Raw genomic sequence first — 26,511 nt, forward strand, 5'->3', positions numbered from 1 at the left:
TCAACTGTAATATGGGGATACTAAGAGTATCCACCTCTATAGGGCAGGGAATGAATGAGTTATGGCTTGGAAAGTGCTTAGAACAGCCCCTGGTGCATTGGTGACTACTTGGTAAACGAGAGTTGTTATGATTAATGCAAATAAAGCCTACAGCATGGTAAAGGTAAGTGTTCAATAAACGGTAACTGTTATTATTACAAGGTTCACTTTGCATGGAGAATTTTATGCACATTGATCTCCTAGAAAGCAATTAAAAAATGAAGACATTAGGGGAAAATCTTGTCCTCTAGCAAATGCTTCAGTCCTAGCAGAGAGAATTCACCATCCTGTTGCCCTGGCAAGATACCTTAGGACCCCCATCCAACATTCCCAGGCTCTCCTTTGCTTTATTCAGCCATCCTCTCTTTCAGTAAATACTCATTAAGCACCCACAGTGAGCCTAAAGGAGGAATGGAAATACCTAAGCTGTAAAAAAAAAAGGCTCCAGCTCCTGCCACCCTGGAGCTTACAGGGTAGCAGGGGAGATACATATTAAATAAATACATACACAAATGATTATTCAGGGACAGCTACAATTTGTGTTATGAAGAATGTGGTGAAAAGGTATAATGGGGTCCTGATAGGATGTAGCATCAGAGGTGTATGTGAGGGAGGAATCATTAGAAAAATTTCGTGAGGAAGTGCCATTTAAGCTGAGACTTCATGGATGAATAGGAGTTGGCTGGGGGATGCCTGGGAGTGGAAGGAGAAAGCGATCCAGACAGACAGGCATTTTGTTCCGAGGCCCTGTAGCCACAAGGTGGCTGGCTCACTAGGGGAAAGTTGACTTACCCCCAGACCATCCACTATCAAAAGCCCTCAGCTGGGAGGCTGGAAATTGGAGAGAAACCCAGGCCCCCAGGAACTGTGTTCTCAGTTGCATCTGTTATCTCTTCCCTTTCAGACTCTCCTTGCCTGGTGGGAAAGACTGCCAGGTCCCAGACCCTGACCCCAAGGCCAAGCGAACAAAGGTTTGGGCTCAAATACCCAGAAGTTGCAGATGTGGCTCACTTTTCCCACATGTGAACTTCAGCCAAGACACCACGACAGGGACTCTGCTCTCTGAATGCCCTCGGATGCCTCAATCCTGTCCCCATCACACCCCACTGGGTTTTGTGAGGCTATTGAGGCAGATAAGTTTCCCTCACTGAAGAAAAGGGAAACAGCATGAAAGAAAACAATGGCTCCAAAGGAAGAATATGTGATTGACGTCAATGGGGATGTTCCCTTAGGAGCATCATGTATCATCAAAGAAGCCAAGCCCCAGGTCATTTATTTCTCTGCCTGTTTACATGAAATGGAAAGATGTGTTTAAGTTCCCTGTAGTTTTACACTGCAAATTGACGCTCCCAGAAAGGAAGCCGTATGTTCCAGACATACGTAGCAGGTTTCTTTTGGAACTCACATGTTGGCAGTCTGGCGCTATCCCCTAAATGGTACTTTCATTGTCTTTTTGTTCAAGACAGCAACCTTCTTCCAGGATCAGAACTGCCTGCCAGCCTCCCTTGATAAACAGCCCACCAGCTCTCGTGGTAGATCAGGTTTAATAATTAGCCTAACTCCTTGTTTACCTAAGTGGCAATTACCACTGCAATGGAATAATATTTTAACTGCAGGGGAAGCATTACGGAGAGCCCCCCCCCAATAAAACCTACTGGCTGGGAATGGCCAACAGAGCTGCCCACACTCAGAGGAGAGGACCACTCCATCCTGGCTGGCAGATCTCTGTGTCTGAGGTGCTGTCATTAGATGCTGCTCCAAAGACCTAAGGAAATGTGCCCAGGAGAAGTGTATGGTCCCAATCCTTTCAACTGAGGCTCAATGGCCCAGCAAAGTATGAAAGTGAGGCCTGTACTTCTGAAGCGTAACAGTCTAGAGTCGGTGGAGCTTGTGAAGCAACCTCACCACCGCAGGAGCAAATCTCAGCAGGTACGATTTAAGGAAGATGGCGCCAGTAAGACTCCACCTGCCCCATCTGAGGTTGACATCCAAACTTCTGAGGACCCGGCTGTAATGGGCAAGACTCAGGCCTCCGGGCACCGTCACCTCCCCACCTACTCACTCTCCTTCCCCAGGTCCCAGGAGGCAGGGGGCTTTCGGCACATCGCCATCCAAACCTCCCCCAGTCTCAGGAAGCATTTCCCAGTTTTCAAAAGGAAGAGACTCACAACTAGCAAGTCCCTGGTGGAAATTCAGACAGCATCCCAAAGTGCCATCCAGGTGAATGGCAATCTCTCTGAACAGGACATTGTGTCCTCTGACCTTGCCTACTTAAGGCTGTCTCGGCATCTTGAAGATGGGCCTCAAAGGGTCAAGGTGTCCCACCCATTTCTCCCTAGAATGTCCAAGGTGCAAAGCAATGGGCCTGTGAGCATATGCTTGGAAGCAGGGACATGGAGGGCCTCAGAGAAAGCAACAGCTGCTATTCAGGTCCCAGATGATATTTATCACAGCCCTACCTGGGCAGGTAGAGAGTCCACTTTCAGCCCAGACAGGTCTGCTGAGATTAACAACTCCATACCCACTTTGGTTGACATGTGTCCAGGTGATGGGAGAAGAGTGCCACGATCAGATTCAGAAAGACCCCTCTCCTGCTTAAATGCCACCAGCGGTGCCAACCACATGCCCGGCACAGGGAAACTTAAACCTGAAATGCTTTTGCCCAAAGATAACTCTGATGACAAAGACCTTGGCCCATTGTCATCTCAGTCAAAGGAAACATGTGTTCCCCCCCATCCACAGACTCACAGCTCCCCTTCGCCAGGCTCCCACAGCCAGCCAGCCCAGCCAGGGGGAGCTTCAGATTGTGCTTCATCGAGGAACAATCACCAGGATCTGCAGTCACTCAAAACTAACAGTGAGTCAAAATCTGCCCCTGTGTGTAAGGAGCAGACGGCAAAGAACCCCTTCCAGTCACACATCCCAGCGTTTCCAAACTGTCCAGAAAGCGATCACCTCCCATCCTCTCTTCCAAGGAGAGAGACCAAACAGCAGGGCACCACGGAGATGGGTACGCTTAATCCAATTCACCTGGCACAGGGTGAGTTCTGCGACCTCCAGGGCAGGCTGCAATCCGTGGAGGAATCTCTGCACTCAAACCAAGAGAAAATTAAAGTCCTTTTGAATGTAATTCAAGACTTGGAGAAGGCTCGAGCTCTCACAGAAGGGTAAGGTGGATTTTTTTTTTTTTATTGGGTTAAGTCACTTGCCAGGATAGGGGCAGAGAGAGAGCACTGGTTTCCGTTAGTAAAATGTCTCCAAAATGTTTGAGATTCTGTTGTTCCCCCAAATTGTAAGCAATGGTCCCCCTTTGTTCTGACTGGGTTTCGCCTGGTTGTAGGCTTTGGTGGATTTCCACGGTGATGTGTGTTTGTTTCCAGATGTCAATAGAAAGGGGGCAATGAAGCAGCAGAGTAAAAAGTGCTTTTTCTTAAGATGTGAGTCCAGTTGATAAATGATGGGGGAAAATGATAGCATGTAGGTACTTCCCCCACCCCCATCCTTGAAGCAAGTGACTGCATTTGCACAGCATTTTAGTTATTTATGGGTTTGTCACAGAGAACTTGAGGTGGCCACTAAGCTTACTGTTGACCTTCCCCACCACTGACCACTTTGAAGGCTTGGGCCAGTCCATCATGGACCAGCTAAATGGAAACTGAAATGAGATCACAATTCTGCAAAGAGAAAAAAGTCACAAAATGCTTTCCTGGATGACTCAGCATCGGTCTGGGGAGGGGAAGGCAGTTATTTGTTTAGGTGTGGGTTGTTCTTTCCTTGAAACAGTGCTCTCTGAAGACTGAGAAGAAGGAATGGCCAAAGCTAATCAACAAAAGGGTAGGAGAGGGAAGAAGTAATTAACTGGCCTTTGCTGATATGGCTCAGAATCAACACTGCCTTATAAGAGAGAAGCACTGTGATGATACAGAGAGAAATGCACTGAACTAAGGGATGTGGAGTTTTAATCATCTTCCTCTACTCATTGGCAAAGTCTCTCGGTTTCCCCATCTATCATGTGGGGGGTAAGAATAACTGGCTCATCTCATAGGGTTATTGTCAGCATGAAGAAAACACAGATGTCAAAGTGCTTAAACATTTATAAAGCACTCTAGAAATGTGAGGTTCTATCAACAGGGGTTTCTTGTTTCTGTGTCTGTAATGGCCATGCAACTTCAGGCTTTGGTACTCATGAGAGGGGCAATGCTGTGCTGCAGGGAATGAGTCTGTAGAATGCGTGCATCCCAGGGGGATTTTGCCCATAGATTTATCTAGCAAATGCTCTATCTTGCAGGCGCAACTTTTATCGAACTGGCCAAGATCTCAACAACTGCAGTACCTGCCAGAACACAGCGTGCATCATATACAGGTACCTGGCCACAACCGAGGCCTGCTCTTTAGAGCACGGAAGTTGCAGGGTCCACAGAACATTCTTGTAAGCTCTCTTAGGCACAGAAATTCAAGAGAGGGGCAAAGACAGGAGGCCTTTGAATACCTGAGACTTAAAAAGCAAGGTGTTGAACTATGAAATGTTAACATCTGGTTCCAAGGCAGGCATTGCTTTGTTTCCTCACAATAAGGTCTATGAGCAAATCCTCTTGAGATCATCATCCCTCCACTTACTGAATACTGAGTACAGGCGCCTTCCTAAGCTCTGCATGCCTGTTTGCATCTCGTTTCACAGTATACCTCGTGAGGTAGGCATTAACGTCCTCAGAGAGGTTCAGCCATTTGGCTCCACTCCCAGGAAGCATTTTCAGAGAGCAGAGGGGGCTCTCCAACCAAATATTCAGGGTCTTGGGACTCAAATCCAGATCCTTCTGATCCCAAGCCCTATGATCTGGATTGTGGCACCACACAGCCTCTTCCTCCACAGCTATCACATGCCGACAATTACTATATGTCAAGAACTGTGCTAAGCAACTGTGTATTCATTTCTAAGTACATTGTTGCTTTCCAGCAGGGGTAAGATTGCTGCAATAGAGTGAATTTTTATAATAGAAGGGAAACAGCATACAGTTGGAAGAGCACTAAACTTGGAGTCAAAATCCCCAAGTCTACGCCTGCTTACTTGTCTGGAGCTCAGTTTCCTCATCTGTAGAGTGGGAACAATTATCCCTCTTGAGAGTTGCCATTAGGAACAAATGAGAAAATATATCTGAATGCCTTCTGTATCAGTAAATTTCTGTACAAATCCAAGAGCTTATTCCTGTTATTACTGGAAAAATCAACGCCCCTTTAGCTGCAAGTCTACTTTCGGTGGCACAGTGGAAAAGTGGTCAAAAGCAGTCATTTCAGTTGATGGAATCTAACTTTGTTTAACAAAAGTGTATGGTTTGGTTTTCTCTATTATTTTCTCTCTCTGAGGAGAAAGGCAGCTAGGGCCTGAGCAAACTGAAGCCCAACTGGGTTGCCTGTGTCTTCTTTTTAAAATGTCTCATTCCTTCCAGCAGAATCCTGAGGTTTCATCCTGGCAAGGGATGGGGGCCTGGTAGTCAGGGGGCCCCTACCCTTAGGTGAGGCCTTGGGTATTTTCTCACGGAACTGTCAACACTTTATACCTAAGAGCTAAAGGACCACAAAGTTTTTTCACCAATAACAGTAACAGGAGCTTCAGGACCTCTCACACACACACAAAAATGCCCTTAACCCTGGCATGAAATATCCCCTCTTAAAAGGGGGCTCTGGAAAAGGCTTGTGCATTGGAAAGAAAAATTAGGGAGTCTCATCACTTGCTTACCTGTTTCTCCTTCTTTTTTCATATTCCCCATCTTAAGCAAATTTCCTAATCACCAGGAGGACAAAAATCATTAAATGTCTAGACTGTTAGGGAGGGCAAAAACTTTTCCTCATAAACAAAAATAATTATTTTTAACTAACTTCCATGTAAATTTTGAAAAGTCTCTTTTTCAGCAGCCAGATGATGTATTTTCTATTACCTTCAGATGACTTTTTATTTAGCTTATGTAAGTGAAAAGGACAAATGGTTATTTTCCCATCTACTATGAGTTTCTTGACCTGGCCTTCGGCAAATCGTTTCTGGCCTCTGAGTTTCCTCATCTGAAGCATGAGGGCCTTTAATTAGATGGTCCCTATGGTCCCTTTCAGTTCTGACATTCTGATGTTCTAGGCTGAGTTAAAAATAGTAATATTTGGCTAAACTACAACCTTCCAACAAGTCTGAGAATGTTTGCATTTTTCTAGTACTTACTTCAAATATCCCAAGCAAACATTCTAAATTTACCCCTGGATGCGCTGGCAAACCTTTATCCACACATCCCTTTCCAGTTTTCCAAGAAAAGCAGCCATTGCATGCATCTATCCCTCATTACCATTCAAAGCCAGACTGTTCTCCCAGACAGTATCTATATCATTGTATCTAAGCCATTGTGAAGGAACAGGCAATTAGTTTGATGAAAGCAAAGTGATCAGAACAACATCTCCATCACAGTGACAGTGGGAAGATAAGAGTTGTCATTTTTTTTTTCCAACATTTCAAATGACTTCAAACCCTGTGTGGTATCCTGGAAAGTCAGATCTTGCAAACTAATAAATAAATGATGTGAAATACTCATCCTCAGGCCTTGTTAAGCTGCAGTCTCTCCCTGATGATGGATGGACCCAGTGCATGTCACTGAACATAAAGCACATGGATGCGTGATGGATTGCCTGCCGGGTCTTCTTCTCTGGAGATGTTGCTGCTAAGTTAGCAATCCATAAGGTTTTCTAAGTGGCCCCATCAGCCGAAGCCTATGGCTATGCTACTTGCTTCCATCAAGACACGTGAGGTCACTGGTTCTATCCGACTCATTCTCTCTGCTCTAAGAGGAGCCTTCTGCCCACTGCTCCTCAAAGCCTCACTGGCATTCTTCTTACCATGGATCACTTTGATAGATCCTACCTCACCAAGGAGAACAGCACCAAAACTGATGCCCAAAGATTCCATGTATTCTCAGGAGTACACCAGGAAGAATGAACTCCTTGGAGTTTTGACTGCTGTGGGCTCCAAGGGAAGGGTGTGGGGATTGGCTCTATGACTCAAGCTGGTTCCAGGCTGTTTAGACCCCTAACACTCTCCTCACCTCTCCTTAGCATTAATCCTAGGACAAGCTACTCATGCCTCCTGTGGTACCTAAGATTAAATAGCATTGAATTACCTAGTGAGAAGGTTGTTCTCTTTTCAAATTCATTTCAATTCTTCTGATTTACCCAGAGGGAAAAATCTGAGTTTGGTGCTAGAATGTCTTCAAAACCTTTCTAATGCTTACTTATCACACTTCTTTGCCAAGAGTGAGCATGTTTCATGTTCATAGCTATGGGCAAGCAAGAGTACGCAGCCAGAATGTAATCATTTCTAATTCTTTATGGAAGATTTTAACTTTTAAAACTAGTCCCCCTACCTACTCACTGTTATGCAGGTTTCCATTTTCAAAAGGTATATTGCCTGTTTTGTTTTGTTTTTACATCTTTATTGGAGTATAATTGCTTTACAATGGTGTGTTAGTTTCTGCTTTATAACAAAGTGAATCAGTTATACATATACATATGTTCCCATATCTCTTCCCTCTTACGTCTCCCTCCCTCCCACCCTCCCTATCCCACCCCTCTAGGTGGTCACAAAGCACCAAGCTGATCTCCCTGTGCTATGTGGCTGCTTCCCACTAGCTATCTATTTTACATTTGGTAGTGTATATATGTCCATGCCACTCTCTCGCTTTGTCACAGCTTACCCTTCCCCCTCCCCATATCCTCAAGTCCATTCTCTAGTAGGTCTGTGTCTTTATTCCCATCTTGCCCCTAGGTTCTTCATGACATTTTTTTCTTAAATTCCACATATATGTGTTGGCATACGGTATTTGTCTTTCTCTTTCTGGCTTACTTCACTCTGTAGGACAGACTCTAGGTCCATCCACCTCATTACAAATAGCTCAATTTCATTTCTTTTTATGGCTGCATAATATTCCATTGTATATATGTGCCACATCTTCTTTATCGATTCATCCAATGATGGACACTTAGGTTGTTTCCATCTCTGGGCTATTGTAAATAGAGCTGCAATGAACATTTTGGTACATGACTCTTTTTGAATTATGGTTTTCTCAGGGTATATGCCCAGTAGTGGGATTGCTGGGTTATATGGTAGTTCTATTTTTAGTTTTTTAAGGAACCTCCATACTGTTCTCCATAGTGGCTGTACCAATCCACATTCCCATGTTTTTAAGTCTAAAAAGTGAATTGATCTAGAGAGAAAAAAATTATTGTGCGTGTGGTATGGGGAATTTCACAAAAACCATGAAGGTGGTGAATGAATGACTGCAATTTTGGAAACTGTGCCTTAAGGAACCAGCTCCCTTTCCTCTTCTCAAGGACAGGAGGTCTCTCCAAGCCATATCTCTCCTCCTTCCCTCACCCCGTTCTCTGCTCCTCCAGCCACATCTGCCTGCACTTCGTCTTCACGTTCACTCTAAAAATAACCACAGAACCTCTTTGAAGATCTTTGACTACACCAATCATTCATTTATTTTATGGATGTAGCTCCCAGGAAAAAAAAATCTGCCTGGTTTAAGTTGTAAAATGCCTCAAATGTTTTAAGGGAAAAGAATGGGAAGTCTTTCTCAGAGAAAAAAAAATGTCTTCTATCAACCAAGTGTGTTTCTTAGAAAATGGAAATAAAGAGCAAGCAGCAAACTTACCATTTTCAGTGGGTGAAGGGAGAGGCTGGCCATGTAAAATTTGAAAGGTACTAGAGAGGAGAGAACAACAGAAGGGCACTTGCTTGCTCAGGGGTCTATCTGGACAGGCTGTCTCCTCTTCTCATCCTTAGCCTCTGTTCATGACTTCAACTGCACTCATGGATTTTAATTTTAATTTCTGTGACATCAGCTTCCCCTATCTTTTTTATGAGTTCTCTCTCTCTCTCTCTCTCTCTCTCTCTCTCTCTATATATATATATATATATATATATATATATATATATATATATATATATACACACACACACACACTACCTACAGATCTTTCTATTTCTATCTTGATATCTCAAAGGTACCTCAGATTCTCAAACTCACCATATACCAGAACCCACTTCTTATTTTCCTCCACAAAGCTCTTCTTCTATGTTTCTTATTTTGCTCAACACCGTTAACCATAGTTCCATAAAGAAACTATAGACCCCATAGTGCCTTGCTCCTCTCCTTTACAACACACATCAAATTGGCTACTGATTCTACCCTCTCTCTCTGGTCCATAAAGGCTCTCATCATTGGTCACTTAAACGTCAGCTGGCCTTTTTGCCATAGGTACCTTTTGCCCTGTCCCACGTAATCCTCCACACAGATTGCTAAATTACCTGAAAAGAAGAATCTGATCATGTCACTCCCCTGCTAAACAATTTTGTTCCAGTTCCTGTTGTTTCCTTTAGCTAATTTTTCAAAGCCCTTTGAACATGATACTGACCTTCTTACCTGCTGGGTCTCCTATTTCTCCCCAGACACAGGGAACTACTCAGCTGGCTTCGTATACTGTGTTCTCTCATGCATGTTTCCTTATTTCCTGAAATGCCTTTTCTGCCCTGCTTTGTCTGGAAATCTCCTAGTCTTGCAGCTTAAAAGTCACTTCCTCTGAATAGCCTTACACTCCTTCCAAAGAAGGACCCCCCGGCACACACATTCCTCGACTATACCATTTATCCTATTGCATTGTAATGCAGTGTTTATGAGCTTCTTTCCTTCAGCAGATGGCTAGTATCTCAAAGTCGTGGGCCAGTGTCTAACACATACTTGGTGCTCAGCAGAATCTTGTCAAGGAAGGGAATGGCTATACTGACTAGGGGAGGGATGAAAAACAGTGGTGGGCTTTAGACAGCTATTCAGATGTCCCAAAGTCAAGTCAGTGTGACTATCTGTGTGTGCCCCTACCCTTGGGTGGGGAAACGGAAGGCCTTAATTAATCAAATGTTCTTATTAGGGAAGGAAGGCTTCTGTGAAGCAGGTCCTCAGAAGATCTTTTGGAACTAAATCAAATGACTGTATGTAGGATATGGACTGTCAATTTTCAAACACCTGGAACACTACAAGATGAAACCTAATCAAATCTTCCTTCGATGACTCAGAAAGCTTGTTGCAGTTTCACAGGACGTTGAGATCCTCGTTCATCATGGCCATCCAACATTATTGCCCAGTACTTCTGTACTGGCTGTGGTAGGAAAGGCCCTTTGATTTGTGGAAAACTGAAAACTCCCTCCAGGCTAAAATATCTCCCTTCTACAGTGTCTGAACTGCACCAATGATCTCTATGGAAGAGGGAATTAAGGCATTAGATTGGCAGGTTCTCTTGGTAAAGCATCAAAACCCAGTGTAGTAGGCAGAATAATGTCCACAAAAGATGCCCACATTCTAATTCCTGGACCCTGTGAATATGTTACCGTACTTGGTCAAAGGGACACTGCAGGTGTGATTAGGTTAAGGACCTTAGGACAAGGTAAGTAGCCTGGATTGTCCAGGTGAGCCTAACATAATCATAAGGATCCTTACAAGGGAAAGATGAAGGCAGGAGAGGCAGTCAGAGAAGCTGCGACAACAGAAGCAGAGGTAGAAGTGACGTGGTCACCAGCTAAAGGAGGTAGGCAGCCTCTAAAAGCTGGAAAAGGCAAGGGACACATCCTCTCCTCGAGCCTCCAGAAGGAACACAGTTCTGCTGACACCTTGATTTACAGTTCTGGAGGACTTCTCATCTCTGGACTCTAAGAGTAAAATCTGTCTTGTTTTAAACCACTAAATTTGTGGTAATTTGTTTCAGTAGTAATAGGAAACTAATATGCCTGGATTAAACCCTTATAATTCGTAAACTACTCACATCTAATTGGAGGTCTGTTAACTTGACTTTGATGATCTTTGCAACTATGACAGCGAGGGGAAGACAGAGATCTGTTGGGATGAAGATTAGGGAAAAGAAATAAGAAGAGAGCTACCACTTCTTGAGTGTCTATTATTACTGGTCATTATAAATGCCTTTTATTTTCGTATCTAATCCCCACAACCATGCGAGATAGATAAAAATACTCCCATTTTACAGGCGAGATAACTGAGGTTCAGGGACGTGCACACTATTCAGATTAGACAATTGAGACTGAGAGAGAGAGGCACTTGCACAATTATTCTGAAACTAATAAGTGGCAATGTCGAGACTGGAACTTAGTCCCCCCCTTCCTGTTGGCCAGATTCTACAGCATGCTGCCTTCAGAGGACAGACCTGCTTGAGGGGTATCAGGGCTCAGCAGAATGTTGTATGGCTGAGTTCTCATAATCTAAGGGCATCGTGAGGGCTTGTGTTTAAGATGCAGGACCTAAACGGTGTTCTAAAAATGTGATCCTGGGCCATGTGCATCAGAGTCTCCTGGCTATCTGTGAATACTGGTTGCTGGCCTTCACTCCCCAAACGTGCTGGACCAGAGGGGTGGGGTGAAGGATGGGAATCCACAGGTACAGCCAGTTTCCTGGGAAAGCCTGATCCCAGTGAAGCTAGAGAAACATTCAGCTAGGTAAAATTAGGGTCTTGAAAGGAGGAGGTTTCTGGTTGATTTATTAGAAACTTTTGTGACATAGAAAGCTCTTGCTAATAAAATAGCCCAGAAAGTAGCTTTTGTTTTAAACGCATCATTGGAAAGATGATTTACCTTTCTGCTTGGTTTCAATTACAGGGTTAGGTGATCAGGTTTAGACCTAACTAGGAGGTGCAGGTGAGAGTGGACGCAAGGGAAAGGGAAGGGAAGAGGATTGGGTGGGGGTGGGGGGGGCTTCCTCATGCACTAAGGGTATTTTTGATGCCTCCTATTTCCAATGAGAAGAGAAAATGAGCTTCTGCTGGTCCACGTGGGCGCCCAGGCTTTCATTATGCATTACTTAGGGGATTCATTTGTAGCCTCTCCTCCCTCCCACATTACCCAGCTCCTTGGTCCTCATCTGAGATCAGGAACGGAATGGCAATCCTTGCTGAGCTTCCTCCTCAAATTAAGGTTCAGACCGGTTAGAGCCCAATTCTGCTCCCAGGCCAAGGGCCCAAATGCTAGGAACTGCCCTCTGGTGCGTCCTGGAGGAGCAGTTACAAACACCTGACAGGGTGGCCATGCAAAGTGCTGCCCAGGACCGCCCACCCCGCTTCAGGAGAGGGTGTGGTCACCACAGGCTCCAGAACCAGGGAATATGCGTGAAGCTGAACACCAGAATCCTCCACCACTTTCCTCTAATTTCCTCAAACTCCACAGACCATAGACTGCTTTTTTTAATCATTATTGATTCCTCCACTGTTACAACTCCTCTGAGCAAGACAGAGAAGAAGTTAAGGATAATGCAGAAGGAGATTTGCTGCAAGTGCCGTCCTTTGTACCCGGCAACCAGCATCCCTGTTCTTGGTGTCGCCCCCTCATTGTTTTAATATTCAGAACTTCTCATAAGGAGTCTCTCTGGAACACAGGCCAAAGCTGTACAGCTGTGTGCCCTGTCGGAGAAAAGCCAGGCCTTCGTCTAACCAAGGAAAGCAACGTGATTTACCTGGGGTCACGCAGTCAGAGGCGCTGAGAGCCTTCTAGAGTTTCCTTCTATGGTTAAGTCATTTGGCCACTGGGTCTTGGTCTTGCTTGCCACTTAAAGCTATTACTTAACCAGAGAAAAAGGCATTTTACTAGAAATGCAATATGCGCCCAGGCTTGTGAATTCAGCAACCAACTTTCCACATAAATTATTTAGTATGTTCCTTTCGTTTGCTTAAGATGCCCTCCCAGCATGGAGCCAAGTGAATTGTCAGAGCCTCGTCTTCCAGCCACGGTCCTCTCTCTGGCCAGCAATGAATTCCACACTGAGGAGTAATTATAAAGCACACAGCATGTCTGTTCTTTCTAGTAATCACAGATGCCTTTGCAGCTCTCATCCCATTGTAGTATGGACTGAGCAGCATTCATTTCAAATGAAGGAACGTGAATGTTAATGGAAATACTACCCATCATCCCCCAAACAAGTACCACCAAACATAGCTCAAGCTCTCTTTTGGAAACAGACATAAAGTTTGGGGTACATGTGGAAACCCCTCTGAGCCTCGACAGTTTGATCCCCAAGATATTTGCCACTAGTCCCTGTTTCTCTCAGTATGCTTATCCCTTTCTTCTTTTCCCTCGAGTGAAAGTGGAAAGAAGTAGGATTTACAGCATCAGCAATTTATCTGCAATAAAAATGAAACCTATTTTAATGCATTAATAGCTAAAGAGGTTGAAACATGCCATAAATATAAGATCAAGAAAGTTGAGAATTTCACAGGAATAACAAATGGATGGCTGCTGGCATGAGGGCCACAGCTGACCACAAAATGACCCAATCGTTATTTTTCTGTCAAGTTAATGCAACAATCATTACCATTTGTTGAACCAGGCACTGTGCCAGGAATTTTGCTAAACACTGTACACATATCATCTCTTTTCAGACTCCCCAAAACCCTAAAATATGGGTATGGTTATTATTCCCATTTTACAGATGAGGAAACTGAGACTCTGAGAAGATATGTGACTTGTCCAAGATCCAACAGAGCTAGGGCTTAAACCAGTCCTGCTTTCAGGAGACCTTCTTGTTCCTTTCCCTCTTACTTTCTGACCTTGCACAATCAGTGAATATCTGTGTTAAAGTTCTCTGGGATGACCTTCTCTTTCTAAGGACTTAATGTGAAGACATTCTCAACACAGAGCCACAGAACCCAGAGCACAGACCTCTCTCACAGATAGCAATCAGCAGTGAGGTTTCTGCAGCGTGGCTCTGCTTATTTATGTGCCTAGAAGAGAACGTGCAATTCTCTGAGGACTCATCAGCAGACAGTTGCCCAAGAAGGGGTGCATTTGCCAGCTTGAAATGGCTGTGAGTTGTGAAGCTTAAAATTGTACCATATAAATAATGAGCAAACTGGTCATTAGGAGAAAGTTTTAGGAACAATATCCCTTCCAGACTGGGGAAAAACACTAACTAAGGTTCCTACTTTCCCAGACTGTGATTCTTCCCCAGAGACACTTTCCAAAGTGGTGTGATTTATTCAGGTAGACAGGAAGCAAACTACCCGTGCTGATTCCACTGATTCTTACAGCTAATTCTTCTAAAACAAAAGTTGCTGGAGGTCAATAAATCTGTGTTGCACCTGAGTTCTGTGGCAAGAGGGGCCACAGAAACACTCTAACAGAGATGAAGAGGTGGAGAGGGACTTGGAAGTGGTTTTGTCTTCAGGGAGATGCTATGGATCATTAGTTTCTCAGCCAACCTGCTTGGGGTGTATGGTTTACGACTCATCTCTTGATAAAAGAACAAGACCCGCTTGCTGAGAAGGAAGAGCAAAGGGCCCCTGCGGACCTCAGCAACTTACACCAGACCCAAAATTGCACCACCCAGATACTACCTTGACTAAGCTGCCTCCTGTGGGGTGTCTGTCTTCTCTGGTACGCGGCCTCCCCGTCAGAATGTCCCTGCAATCTGGAAACACTATGACAGGGTGGGCTGGTCAGCTGGGTCACGAAGGATCGTGCATGCAGCCCAGCCCAGGTTGGGTCTGGTTCCACAGCGGGCTTCAAGTTCACTGAGGTGCACTAGGCCTTGGTCACCAGCCCCTCCCCTCCCCTCCCCACGCTCATCTGGTGACCAGGATCTCACACAGGTTGAAGACTGCTGTTCTTCTGATGCTGTGTATCTTCGTGTACAAGCTTTGGAGCCAGACAATCTAGGCTCAAACCCTGGCTCTGTCACTTATTAGTGTGTGCCCTTGGCAGAATATTTAACCTCCCCTTGCCTTGCCTCAGTTTCCTCATCTGTGAAATGAAGAAAATATCTACCTCATGGGGCTCTGAGAATGACATGAGATGTGAGAATTACTAAACTTGTAGTATAGTGTCTGGAATATAGATTTCATTACATAAATGAGAGTCATTCTCCTCCTCTTCCTTCATCATTTAAATTACCATATGCCCTCACCTAACATGAACCAGATACTCTTTTGTTATATCTCTTTCTGCTTAGAGCAAGACCCTGGTAACAGCCAAGCCCTGGGCTAAAACATCTGATCCCTTTTTAGGAAAAAACAGAGGACTAGAGGTCAGGAAAGCAAGCTGAGATTCTGATCATAACTTATGGTGTGACTCCCCTCACCAACTCACTTGTCAGCTGAAGGAGAGATAACAACCTTCCTAGATTCCTGAGCTATTGTGAAGATAAAATGAAAATGCAGATCTGGAGTGTCTGCAATCTGAAAGTGCTATATAAAAGTAAGAGGTTTCTATTGTTTGTTTCTATATAAACTTTTATCTCTTTGTGTCTCACCCAACTTCAGTTTGCCCAGCTGCAAAGATGCTGCATCCAGAATCTGTCTCTGTTGTTTGCTTATGTATTTACGCATTTATCTACTTTTTGCTTCTCACTATTTCTTCTTCCAGATAAGCCATGACTTAGGCTTCTAGCTACTTCCAATTACCTAGAAAAACATCCTTCTGTTTTTCACCTAGCATGATGGCTGGAGCATTGATCTGTCAGCTAGATTAGTGAGGTGCCCTCAAGAGGGAAACCTGAAAACTCTCTTCCATTCTTGGTCTACACACAGCTCACTTTCTAAATGCAAAGTGGCACTATGCACAGACATCTTGGCTGGGAAAGGCTCTAAGGATCCCCAGACAGTGAACTGGGCACTCCTGAACCAGGTGTCAGGTATTCCGTGCATCCTCAGAGGGCCAACCTTGCAGACCTTGAATGCTCCAAACTATCTCAATGGCTCCAGGCCTGAATCCTGTATTATAACAATTTCTTGACCACCATGTGCCACTCCCACCCCACTGTGAGCCAGAGCTCTGTACAAACTAAGCATTCAGCACTCCTCTTCATCCATGTGGATATGAATGGAGAAGATGGTAAGGGTGGGAGGACAGGCAGATTAAGAGGAAGGAGAGAAGGGAAGGTTGGAAAATTTACTGGTGTCCTACCTTGATACCAAACCCAAGGCAGGCATTCATTCCCCAGAATCTGCAAACAACCCTCTGCTAAGAGTTGGCTTGAATTCTCTCAAGCAGGCATTTTATTCCCTCTTTTCAAGATGTTGCTGAAGGTGCTGTGGGTTGGCTAAGTAAGAAGTTGAGGGGCATCTCCTCTTCTCGACCCAGCCTCAAAATGAAAGACAGATGAGAGAGGGCACTGCCCCCTGCCCATTTATAAGGCAGCTGCTACCAAAACAAAATATACTCCTTCTCCTCCCTTCCAAACTAAACAGTAGCTTGTCAATGGATGGATAAGAAGAAAAGTGACAATTTTCCTTTATGTTAATAAATTGCTTTGGCCTAAAAAAACATTAATCAATTTCTTTCCAAAGCACAGATGCTTCTCTGTACTCTGTTATTTGCCTGGCCTTGAAAAGAAAGTCATTTTCAATACTCTTTAAATTGTCATGACCAATGGGGGCAGTTGCAAGAAGAGGATGGGGAGTTCCCTAAGTCCCAATGATTATAATGGAAGCCTGTGGTGTTTCCATAGAAATATAAAGAGCATATTCTTCCCTGAATGTACATGGTGGGGAGAGATGAAAAGTGATGTTTCTGGCAAGGTACACAATTTCTGAAGAGTTGAAGGTATGAGTGAGGAGGTGAGGCATTCAGTCCCTAAGATAGGTAGACAAGAGACTTAGTGGAGTGGGTAGAGACCACATCCTACATAAGGACATTTCCCGTTATTGTGTCCCATCTGCACAACTACCCATTGAAGTAGCTTTATAACCCCCACTTTCAATTGGGTCTCAGAAAGAGAAGCAACTTACCCAAGGTCACCCAGCCAGTAAGTGGTACAGCCTTGGTTCAAACCCAGGAGTATTCCATTCGAGAGCTATTTCTGTATTGTCTACAATGTGCTTTAAATTGTGAGCTAAGACAGACTTTACCTTCTTTTTTTTTTAAAATAAATTTATTTATTTATTTAATTTTTGGCTGCACTGGGTCTTTGTTGCTGCGCACAGGCTTTCTCTAGTTGCGGCGAGCGGGAGCTACTCTTTGTTGCGGTGTGTGGGCTTCTCATTGTGGTGGCTTCTCTTGTTGCAGAGCATGGGCTCTAGGTGCCCGGGCTTCAGTAGTTGCAGCACACGGGCTCAGTAGTTGTGGCTCGCAGGCTCTAGAGCCCAGGCTCAGTAGTTGTGGCACACAGGCTTAGTTGCTCTGTGGCATATGGGATTGTCCCAGACCAGGGCTCAAACCCGTGTCTCCTGCACTGGCAGGTGGATTCTTAACCACTGTGCCACCAGGGAAGTCCCAGACTTTACCTTCTGTCTCCAGGTCTGCCGGTTCTATACACATCTGGACTCACCCAGAGAACTATTTTTTCTAATTGGTGTTAGGACATTGTTGTGAGTCTTGACAAACTCAGGTGGTTTGTTGTTGTTTGTCTGAATTAAGAAGTCAGAGAAATATCACACATAAGGAGAAGAAGGAGGCTCTTTTGTGTGTATGTTCATATAATTTGGTAGAGGTATATGGATGAAGAGCTGGAAAGTAGGGGTAGTTGAGATACGAACAAGGCAGATTTTTAAAGCAATTGTTAGTTTAATCATCTGTCTCACACGCTGGTAAGAAAGATCCCCAAAAGCAGTATCCACATCTGTCTATCTCACTGTGATGTCCCTGTAACTGAGCATAGTATCAGGCCTAGAATAGGATGGATGATTGGATGCATGGGTGGATGGATGAATGGATGGATGGATGGATGGATGAATGGATAGATAGTTGGATGGATGGATGGATGAATGGATAGATAGTTGGATGGATGGCTGGATGAATGGATAGATGGTTGTATGGATGAATGGATGGTTGGATGAATGAATGGATGTTTAGACTGTTGACCAGCTGGATGGGTGGATGGATGAAATTTCCGATACCAGAAAGCTGAGGAAATTCCTAGAATGAGTAAGGGGTGCCTACTTTCTTTGGCTCCAGCTGATGCTCTAGGATGAAGGTTATTTTTCTGCCTGGTGAAAGGAGGGCAGGGATATTTCAGGAGCTAGGAGAACTATGAATATAGATGTTCTCTATCTGTGAAATAGTGTAAGAGAGGGTAAGAATCAGAGTTTGCAACTCACTGCTTTAAATTCCTTCCTTAAAGCAATGAGAGTTTGCTGGAGACAACTCTTCCCCAGCCTCTGAATCCATCTCCTTAAATTTCAGTTGGGGAGAGTGAGTTGCAGGTAGTGGTGACAGAAACCCACCCCAGGCTCAGAGACAAACAGGGGTGCAGTGCGGGGCAGTACATCCTGGAAGTGGGAGCCTCAGTGGATACTTCTGTTCACTGATCTGGCAAATCCTAAGCTTTGGCTAGAAGATCTCTAGTAGCTCTTGATATGGGCTAGCATTTACTAAGGACACAGAGCCACTAGTTACCAGCACCAAGAGGCCAGGGATAATGTCTGTCTGTCTGTCTGTCTGTCTGTCTGTTTACCACTCTGCCCCCAGCACCTAACATAGGGCCTGGAACATGGGACATACTCAGTAAATTTAGTTTGTTGAATGATTAGCTGAATATCATTCAGTGTTTGTTGGCGCCTGGCTCTGAGCTGAGTGTTGTACATCATTCTGTTGTTCATACTTCACTGAGATCCTATGAGTAGGTACCATGCTTATTCTGCAGATAAGGACACTGTGGCTTGAATATAAGACATGACTTTGCCAAGATCTCACAGCTAATCAATCGTGGAGCTTTACCTAGAAAAACATAGCTTGCATTACTACACCCATTATTATAAGTCACCCAGCCAGGAGTATGTCTCTGTGGAGGAGACCAGGGGGCCCAGAAAGTGAAAGGATATAAGCCAAAGAGAAGAAAACCTGGTGGAAGCTTATCAAAAATACAGAAACAAAATAATCAGACACCCATCCCTGATGCTCCTTAAGCATGGTTATTCAGCCCCTATTACTGTTACTATTATCATCATTAATGTTATTACTACTAATATATTATGTCTTGCTCTTTGCTTTGCTTCTCAACGATGTGTCTTGGAGAGCTTTACACCTATGCTTACTTCATAGCATTCCTCAATACAGACATATTTAAATACTCTCCTTTAATGGGCATTTCCTAATCTCCATTCCTTTTTTTGTTATTTTATTTGTGTGCTTTGGAGTCATTAATGTACAGACTCCATTGTATCATCTGTACACAGGTCTGTGAGGTAAACATGACACTGTTGGGGACCAGGGCTCTCAGGGGTTGAGAGGGTCAGAGGCTGGGGAGAGCAGAAGCTCTGGCCTGCGTGCAGTGGGTGCTCAGGCTCCCCTTGACCTTTGAGGGCTTGGGAATCAGGCCAGTGGGCATCAGGAATGGTCAGCCCATCTGGTAAGTCTGGCTCAGCCTTCTCAGAACCTGGAGAGCCAGACCAGAAAGACTGAATCCTGCAGACGTCCCTACAGACTGTGTATGTGCTCCCTCCACCCTTAATTGTCCACTTTCCTCCATAGGAGATTTACTTACAGAGGAGTTGCCAGTGTCAGGATGCTTGGAAGAAGGCACTTAAGCTTATAGCTGTGTTTGTTACCTGGTTTCATACTAGAACTCTCAGAAGGCCCAAAGATGAGGAGCTAGCTTGGGAGTATGGAAAGTGGGGGAAATGCAGAGTCATGAAAACAGTGCTCCTCCTTGTTTAGCAAGGAGGATAATGAAATGTTTCATATGGCAGAGGAAAGACCCCATGTGGGTTTGTGATGTGGCATGACTGGCCAAAGCCTTCTACCCAGCAAGGGCTGAAAAGGAGATGTCATTAAAGGGACACTGTCCTGGTCTGCTATGCCCATGTCACCTCCCAGAGACCCAGGATCAGAGTAAGTGCCACCAAAAAGGCAAATCACGATTGCCACACGTGACTAATAAAGCCCCCAAATGGTACCTTGTCACTGGGCATTCTGAGATGGCTTACTATATGCCAGGAACCACTCTAGGTACTTCATTTATATTCTCTCAATTAATATACATCTTAATTCCAAAGAAAGCCTTTGAGATAGGTGCCATTTTTATGTCCATTTTATGGATAAGGAAACTGAGTTGTTAGTTTTAGCATATAATCCTCTGTGTTACTTAAATACTTTATAATGAGGCAGTTTTCATGCATAAAACGTATGTAAAAAGAATGAACAATTAGGAGCATTAAATAAATGTGAGAGAGAGATTGGAGCCGTTTTTACTGGACATCTACTATTAGGCTGCCATGTTACGTGCTTCATTTAAACTTAGTAACATGCCCAAGAGTAAGGCATTACAGATGCCAATTCAGTCAATGAGAAACTAGAGCTTCAGAGAGGTGGCACAAGTTCCTCAAGGTCACACAGCCAAGCAGCTACCTAAGCATCTGGGACCTGACCTCAAAGCACATGTTTTTCCATGTCATTTGGACACTTGGTGATGCTACCTCAGTATGTGCTGATTTGAATTTACTTTCCTTCCTTCCTCTTTGTGTTTTTCAGTGTAGAATATGACTTCCGGCAGCAGGAAGGCAGGTTCCATGAGGTTCTACAGAGTCTGGAGGAAGCAGAGCCAGTTGAGGAGGCATCTCCCCCACCAAAGTCCCCAGCAGAGCCCTCAGTCCCTGAGAAACAGGACTTAAGGCGGAAAACCAAGAAGGTGAAGAAGAAATGCTTCTGGTGGATCTGAGCTCATGGGGACCTTTACCTCTGCCCTTCCTGAGGTGGGGAACCACTGCCCTCAGGCCTTCTCTACTTCTTAGCGAAGGCCCCAGGCTAGGAGCCACTCGACCTGTGAAACCAGAACAACTTGGGGCTGGATTAGCTGCCACTGGACACATGACCACACCTCACCCGAGTGCGTGCTGCTGCTTGCTGAGGACTTCATGGACCTGAGTGACCACTTGCCTAGCTTCCTGTCACACATCCTGGTTTGTGAGTCTAGATTCCCACCATGGGCAAAACCCCCATCGCACTTTCCTACACCTCTGTAATGCTAAGCACTTCCTGCCCATCCTGGGTTCATCGTCCCAAAGGGAAGAAACAAAAATGTTGTGCAGAGCAGTAAGATAGAGGAGGGTTACAAGCAGATACCCAGAGAAAAACAGATATCCAAACTGGCAGTTTTCTAAGATATTGGCATACATGAGCACAACAGAAGTGGGCAGGACATGAGAATGCAAGATCACCTTGTGGGTTGGGTCCTCTTCATTTTTAATTAGCCCCTTGATCCCAAAGTAAGGATTTGTCATTTCATGCTGTGTGGACCTTAAGAGTCTGTGGCAGAGTAAGCTCACCACAGGGTATACGGGACTTGCAGGTATGACTATCCTGCAGTTGTAGCTACTCCAGGGCCCACCTTAAATCATCCTGCTTCTCAATCTGAGGCCTGAGACTGCCCGGCAAATGGATGGGGTCTGGTTTGGGTTTGAACTTTAAGATTCCACAGTTAATTTCTCTGCAACATTTAAGATCATGAGATCCAGCAGCCTATCTGTCCGTTTCATCTTACCAGAAACATAAATAAGACTAAGACAAAACACAGCACTGGTTCTCGCCCATTCATCCCTACAGCAGCCTTGTAGACAAGTTCAAAGTATATTAATCTACACAATCTCCCTTCCTGGTGACCAGGCAATGGTCACCTGATTGAAGAAGCAGCAGAACTGGGGATGAGGATATATTTTTTTCCATTTTAGTATTAAAGGCCTTTCCTTCCCAAAGTCTGAATTCTTTGAAAGTCTGGCTCATTCTTTTGACAAGACCTCCATACATGTAGGTCCAGTCAAACTTGCATGGCTGAACAAACAGCTAAAGTAATATAATTAAGTAACTGCTACATACTCTTGGGGATGAGGGGTAGGTTGGCAAGGCTCATATTCCTTCTTGTTAGACTCTCTACCAGCCTGTGGTTGGACTGAGGCTGCTTAGAAAAGGGATCCTAAACTCAACGAGCTTCCAGTGAGGAAGGCACTTCATAACCCCCTTTGCTGAAGGCTGGGTGTCTGAGTTAGAGTCTTTGCAGAGTGCAGCATCCTGTGTAAACATGGGACGTACGTTCCCCGCTGCAAACTGAGGCTAACTGAGCAAACCACCCGGACAGTTTCACCTTCCCCTGTCCCTGCGCTGCAGTGCACAAAGCTATTTCAGTGAGAGCAAGAGGGAAATTTGGCAAGGAATCTTGGCTGGCACTCTTAAATCTTGGAATGTCATTCAGGATGTTCTTGTTCTGTTCCTAGTGTAATGTTTAAGCCCACAAAATGAGACCAGAATACATAACGTGAAGTTAGAATTAAGATAAATACATTTGTCATACTTAAGCCACGTTTCAATAAGATATGGTACCACTGGCTAAAAGCCACAGATCTTTCTGTATGTATCCACGTGATCAACTCTCAGTTGGCCCCAACAACCGAAAAGAACAGCACAGAGGATAATCCAGTAAAGCAAAATCATTGGGGATCTCATATAATTTTATCTTGTAGGAGCGCTTCCATCTTAATGTGCTTTGCTTACGCTAATTTTCAAATTAATTTATGTTCCTGGGCAGCACAGTAAAATGGAAATAATCCTTTTCCAAGAATTAAGACACCCAGGCAACAGAACAGTCTATTCCAACAACCTTTAGCAAATTGCTTAAGTTTTCAGGGCCTGTTTGTCCATTCCCGAGTGGAGATATGAACACCTAATCTACCTGTTTTATAAAGTCTGTGCACATGCCAACATCAAATGAGCAGAGCCACCCAGAGCTGATCAGGATCATTTGTGAAAGTCAGCCTGTAATGATGAAGAGATGTCTGGGATAACTCACACAAAATAGATAATCCAACATTTGGATAATTAAGAAGTGTATGTTGTCATACACTTATGTTGAGGTGGCGGCCTTGGGATAAACCCTCAACTGAGTTAGATGAAATCGTGGTCTGAAAAGGTTGACATTTCTAGAAATAAAACCAAACAAGGCTATAATGATTCTATACCAAAGCACAACACAACATTGCTTGGGCCACCAACCTGAAACTGGGAAGGAAGTCTCTTCTGAAAATTGAATGTTTAAAATTGTTATGGGGGAAGTGGACTCAGTAAACACATTCCTGCTAAACAAAAACGATCATCTCTGTGTTAAATTTCAAAAAGTATACATATACCAAGACTCTATATTCATCTACTCATGTGAAAATTGCTTCTTTGTAAAGTATTATGTAACATCTACCGTGATATCCTACAGAAATGCTGTACTTGAAGTTATCTGGTTTTACAGAGCGATATTAATTTAGCAAAAGTTACTTTTATAAAATTGAAAGGTGAAAGACTGATACATCAGCTTAAGTTGCAGGAGTTTATGTAGCTGCTTTCTCTGTCGTTAAAAAAATGTGTACTCGCTATACCTGGAACTTAATACCAGCTCATCTGTAGAGCACCTTCTTAAAGACTACATACTAATGTAAGGTTTTGTAAATTTCTAAACTGTTTTAAATGGGATATTATCTTTTGCAATAAACTTACATATTTTTTCTAGGTTTTAAGACTCCATTACTAGCTTGGGTTGGTTTGGGTTATAAAATTTAAACCTAAGAAGGATGTCCAATGGTCCTAATGGCAGGGAGAGTTTTCATTATAATCGCTTCTGTATGTTTCCCAGGGAAACAAATAAAAAAAGAGCAGCTTCAGAACTTAGCATGGCAATGATCTCCTCAAGGCCCACATGCCCTGGGAGCCAGAGAGGCACTGTGAATCAATGATGCAATTCCCAGCTTCATTCAGACGGATACATAGTCATGATTTTTATCATTATTATGCTCATATACCTGAAATGTAACTTATTCAATATTTCTCTTTAATTATTTTTCCCATAATTCTCTTCCTAGAAAGAGGAATAATTTAATTATTTTTCCCATAATTCTCTTCCTTTATATCTATCACCACCATGAGAAAAACCAGTATGATGTTCCAAAAATAAAAGATGAAACCAAAATAATTTTTTAAAATTCTTGCTGGAGACTGTTGAGTGTTAACGGTGCTGAGCCTGAGACCAGCTCTCTTTGTTAAAAAGGGAGATTAGCAAATATTCAACACGTGCTAAAGCCACTTTAACACCAAATGCATTTTCTACTTGACTAATCAGGATGCTTGAGAGAGAACTGAAAAGAAAACAACATTCCCATCACGTGATTTAATTTTTTCCCTGTGCTGTCCATGAGCCATCTAAAACCAGTTTGTTTACCAATTTAGGTGGGAAAAACCTGGACACAGAATCAGAAGTCTTGGGTTTAATATTATTCTACTACCCTCTTTTTTGCAGGATGACCTTGGGAAAGTTAACCTCTGTGAGCTGCTGATTCCTTTTCTTATAATGCTGAACATCACCCTTGCCTGACAAGGGTGCATGACAATTAAGTGGGAGAGAACCTTGAGTATTATGGAGGGCACACAACAGGTGCTCAATAAATGTGTATTTATTCATTGGTTTATTGAAGTAAATTGGGGGAGAAGAGGGAAGATGCCTTTATGGGACTGCAATGGGTTTTCAGAAACAGGCTTAAGGTTTTCTCAGGGCAAAAAGTGGTGTTAATAAGGAATGAACTCTTCCTGGCCTTATTAAGACTAGAAACCATGACAATGATCGTTAAGTAACAAAGGCCTCAGCGAGCCAGAAGAATACGCAGGCATGTCTAGCACAGAGCAGCACTCTGGGGAATGAAGGATTCTTGCCGCGTGGAATCAAATACCCTAGAGGTAAAAGACACTGCAAGGGCTGGGCCCCTGCCATTTGAAGCATGAGGCAACTAAGAGAGGCTAGACAGATGATGCGTCCAAGGGCTCGTGGAAATCACGTGGGAAGCCAGTGCTGGGAGCAATGTGGTGGGTGGGTGCAACGTGTGAAGGTCTACCAGACACCAGCACCCAGGGTAGTTCCAGGAACCACTGGCACTAGACTTGAGACGCATTCTGACCTCCAGGTACAGTTTCTTTCTTAGCAGATCAGAGGCCTCAATATAGCCTTCACTTGAAAAGGCTCTCATTTTAAGCAGCTCAAGGCAACTTGCTGGATGCTAAAAACGTATTTCTCTTTTTAAGTTCCAAGAAACATAGATGCTTTGTGATCATTATGCCCATCAAGCATAGCTTGCAATAAAAAGAACTAAAAGACAAATCCACACCCAACACACTTTGCATTTGGTGAAAACCATGTTTGACTGGCTTCAGGCTCATAACCCCTTTGGGGTACTTTCATCCCAACTTCATCCCCATTTTCTTTCTCCCAGTTTACAGCCTGAATTCCTATTGCTCATGTCTATCACCCCTAGTCCTGAGGTTTCCCAAATATATGATTTCTTCCTGCATCCTCCAGGATCCTCAGCCCAGGAAGAACCACCTAGAGCCTGGTTTTCTCACCGCCAGGCTAAGCCGGCTTCCCAGGTAAGGGCGCCTCTCCGCTACTGGCCTCCCGTGGCAAACCCCCTTCTTCTCTCAGCCGGCCTGCACAGGAGCATCCCACCTGGTCTCCCCATGTGCACGCCCTTCCCTTTCACCACGTAGCAGCAGAACCAGTCATTGCTGAATTTAAACCTGACCCGTGTCACACTCTGGCTGTCACAATCTGGCTTCCTGATAAACTTAGGAAGTCAGACTAGGTCTGACCCTGTGGCTCAGGAGGTCCCACCTGGCTCTCCTGTGGAAGTTCCCATCACAGACCCTTTCACTGTCTGCTCTACAGTCACAGCAAGTCACCTTGGGTTCCTCAGAACCACCATGGGAACATTCCCTTAAGGGTCTGTACACACTTTTCCTTCTTCCTGGAACAGTCCCCACCACGCCACCCTCCCTGCCCGGTTTCCAGCTCTGCTGGGGTTTCCCAAGTAAGGTTTTCCAAGACTACAACCACCGCTGTCCCAGATCATCCCAAATATCCCTCTTACACACTCACCTGGCACCAGGACCCCTCCATCAAAGTCCCTGGCACAGCTGTCCTTGTACCTATATTTATGTAATTCTTTGATGAATGTATTTCTCTCTCATTAGCCTATTATCTTCCTAAGGTAAGAATTCTGCTTATTTTTGCTCACCTTTGAATCTCTAGCACTTAGCACAATGAGATTCAAATATTTTTTGCAGGGATAAATTAAAGAATGAATTGGGTTCACTGGAGAGACAGGAAGAAGTGATTCCCCTTTTTTTCCCTTATCTATGTATAGGCTCTAACTGTGCTGCCAGGAGCATCCAGCCTTCCAGAGATTGGGGCCTTCAGCAGCTAATGTGGCCAGTTCTTCTAATTCCACCGTGGTCCACATGGCATTCAGGACTCAGGAACATCAAGCCACTACCATCCTCCCCCACCATTTATCTTGAATATTGACAGCCCAGCTTAACCTTGTTTCAGAACAAATTGTTTAACCTTGTTTCGGAACTTAATTAAATCCCAATGCATTTTGCACATTTTACCAAGATACTGCCTTACCATATGAAAGAGAAAATTAGCTTTGAAA

At 44.1% G+C, this 26,511-nt stretch overlaps 2 protein-coding genes across 2 annotated transcripts in view; one reads left to right on the forward strand and one right to left on the reverse strand.

Annotated features, from left to right (window-relative positions):
* Positions 1 to 26,511, reverse strand: part of DOCK2 (dedicator of cytokinesis 2) — a 416,115-nt gene that overhangs the window by 202,049 nt on the left and 187,555 nt on the right. The window lies entirely within an intron of this gene.
* On the forward strand, positions 1,861 to 20,714 carry INSYN2B (inhibitory synaptic factor family member 2B; the record flags this gene model as incomplete). Its single annotated transcript, XM_081230992.1, has 3 exons — positions 1,861 to 3,206; positions 4,328 to 4,402; positions 20,528 to 20,714. 3 exons carry the CDS (start codon positions 1,861 to 1,863, stop codon positions 20,712 to 20,714), a joined length of 1,608 nt encoding a protein of 535 aa, XP_081087118.1.

Source organism: Mesoplodon bidens, assembly GCF_964165515.1.
Source record: "Mesoplodon bidens genome assembly, chromosome: 4".
Taxonomy (NCBI): domain Eukaryota; kingdom Metazoa; phylum Chordata; class Mammalia; order Artiodactyla; family Ziphiidae; genus Mesoplodon; species Mesoplodon bidens.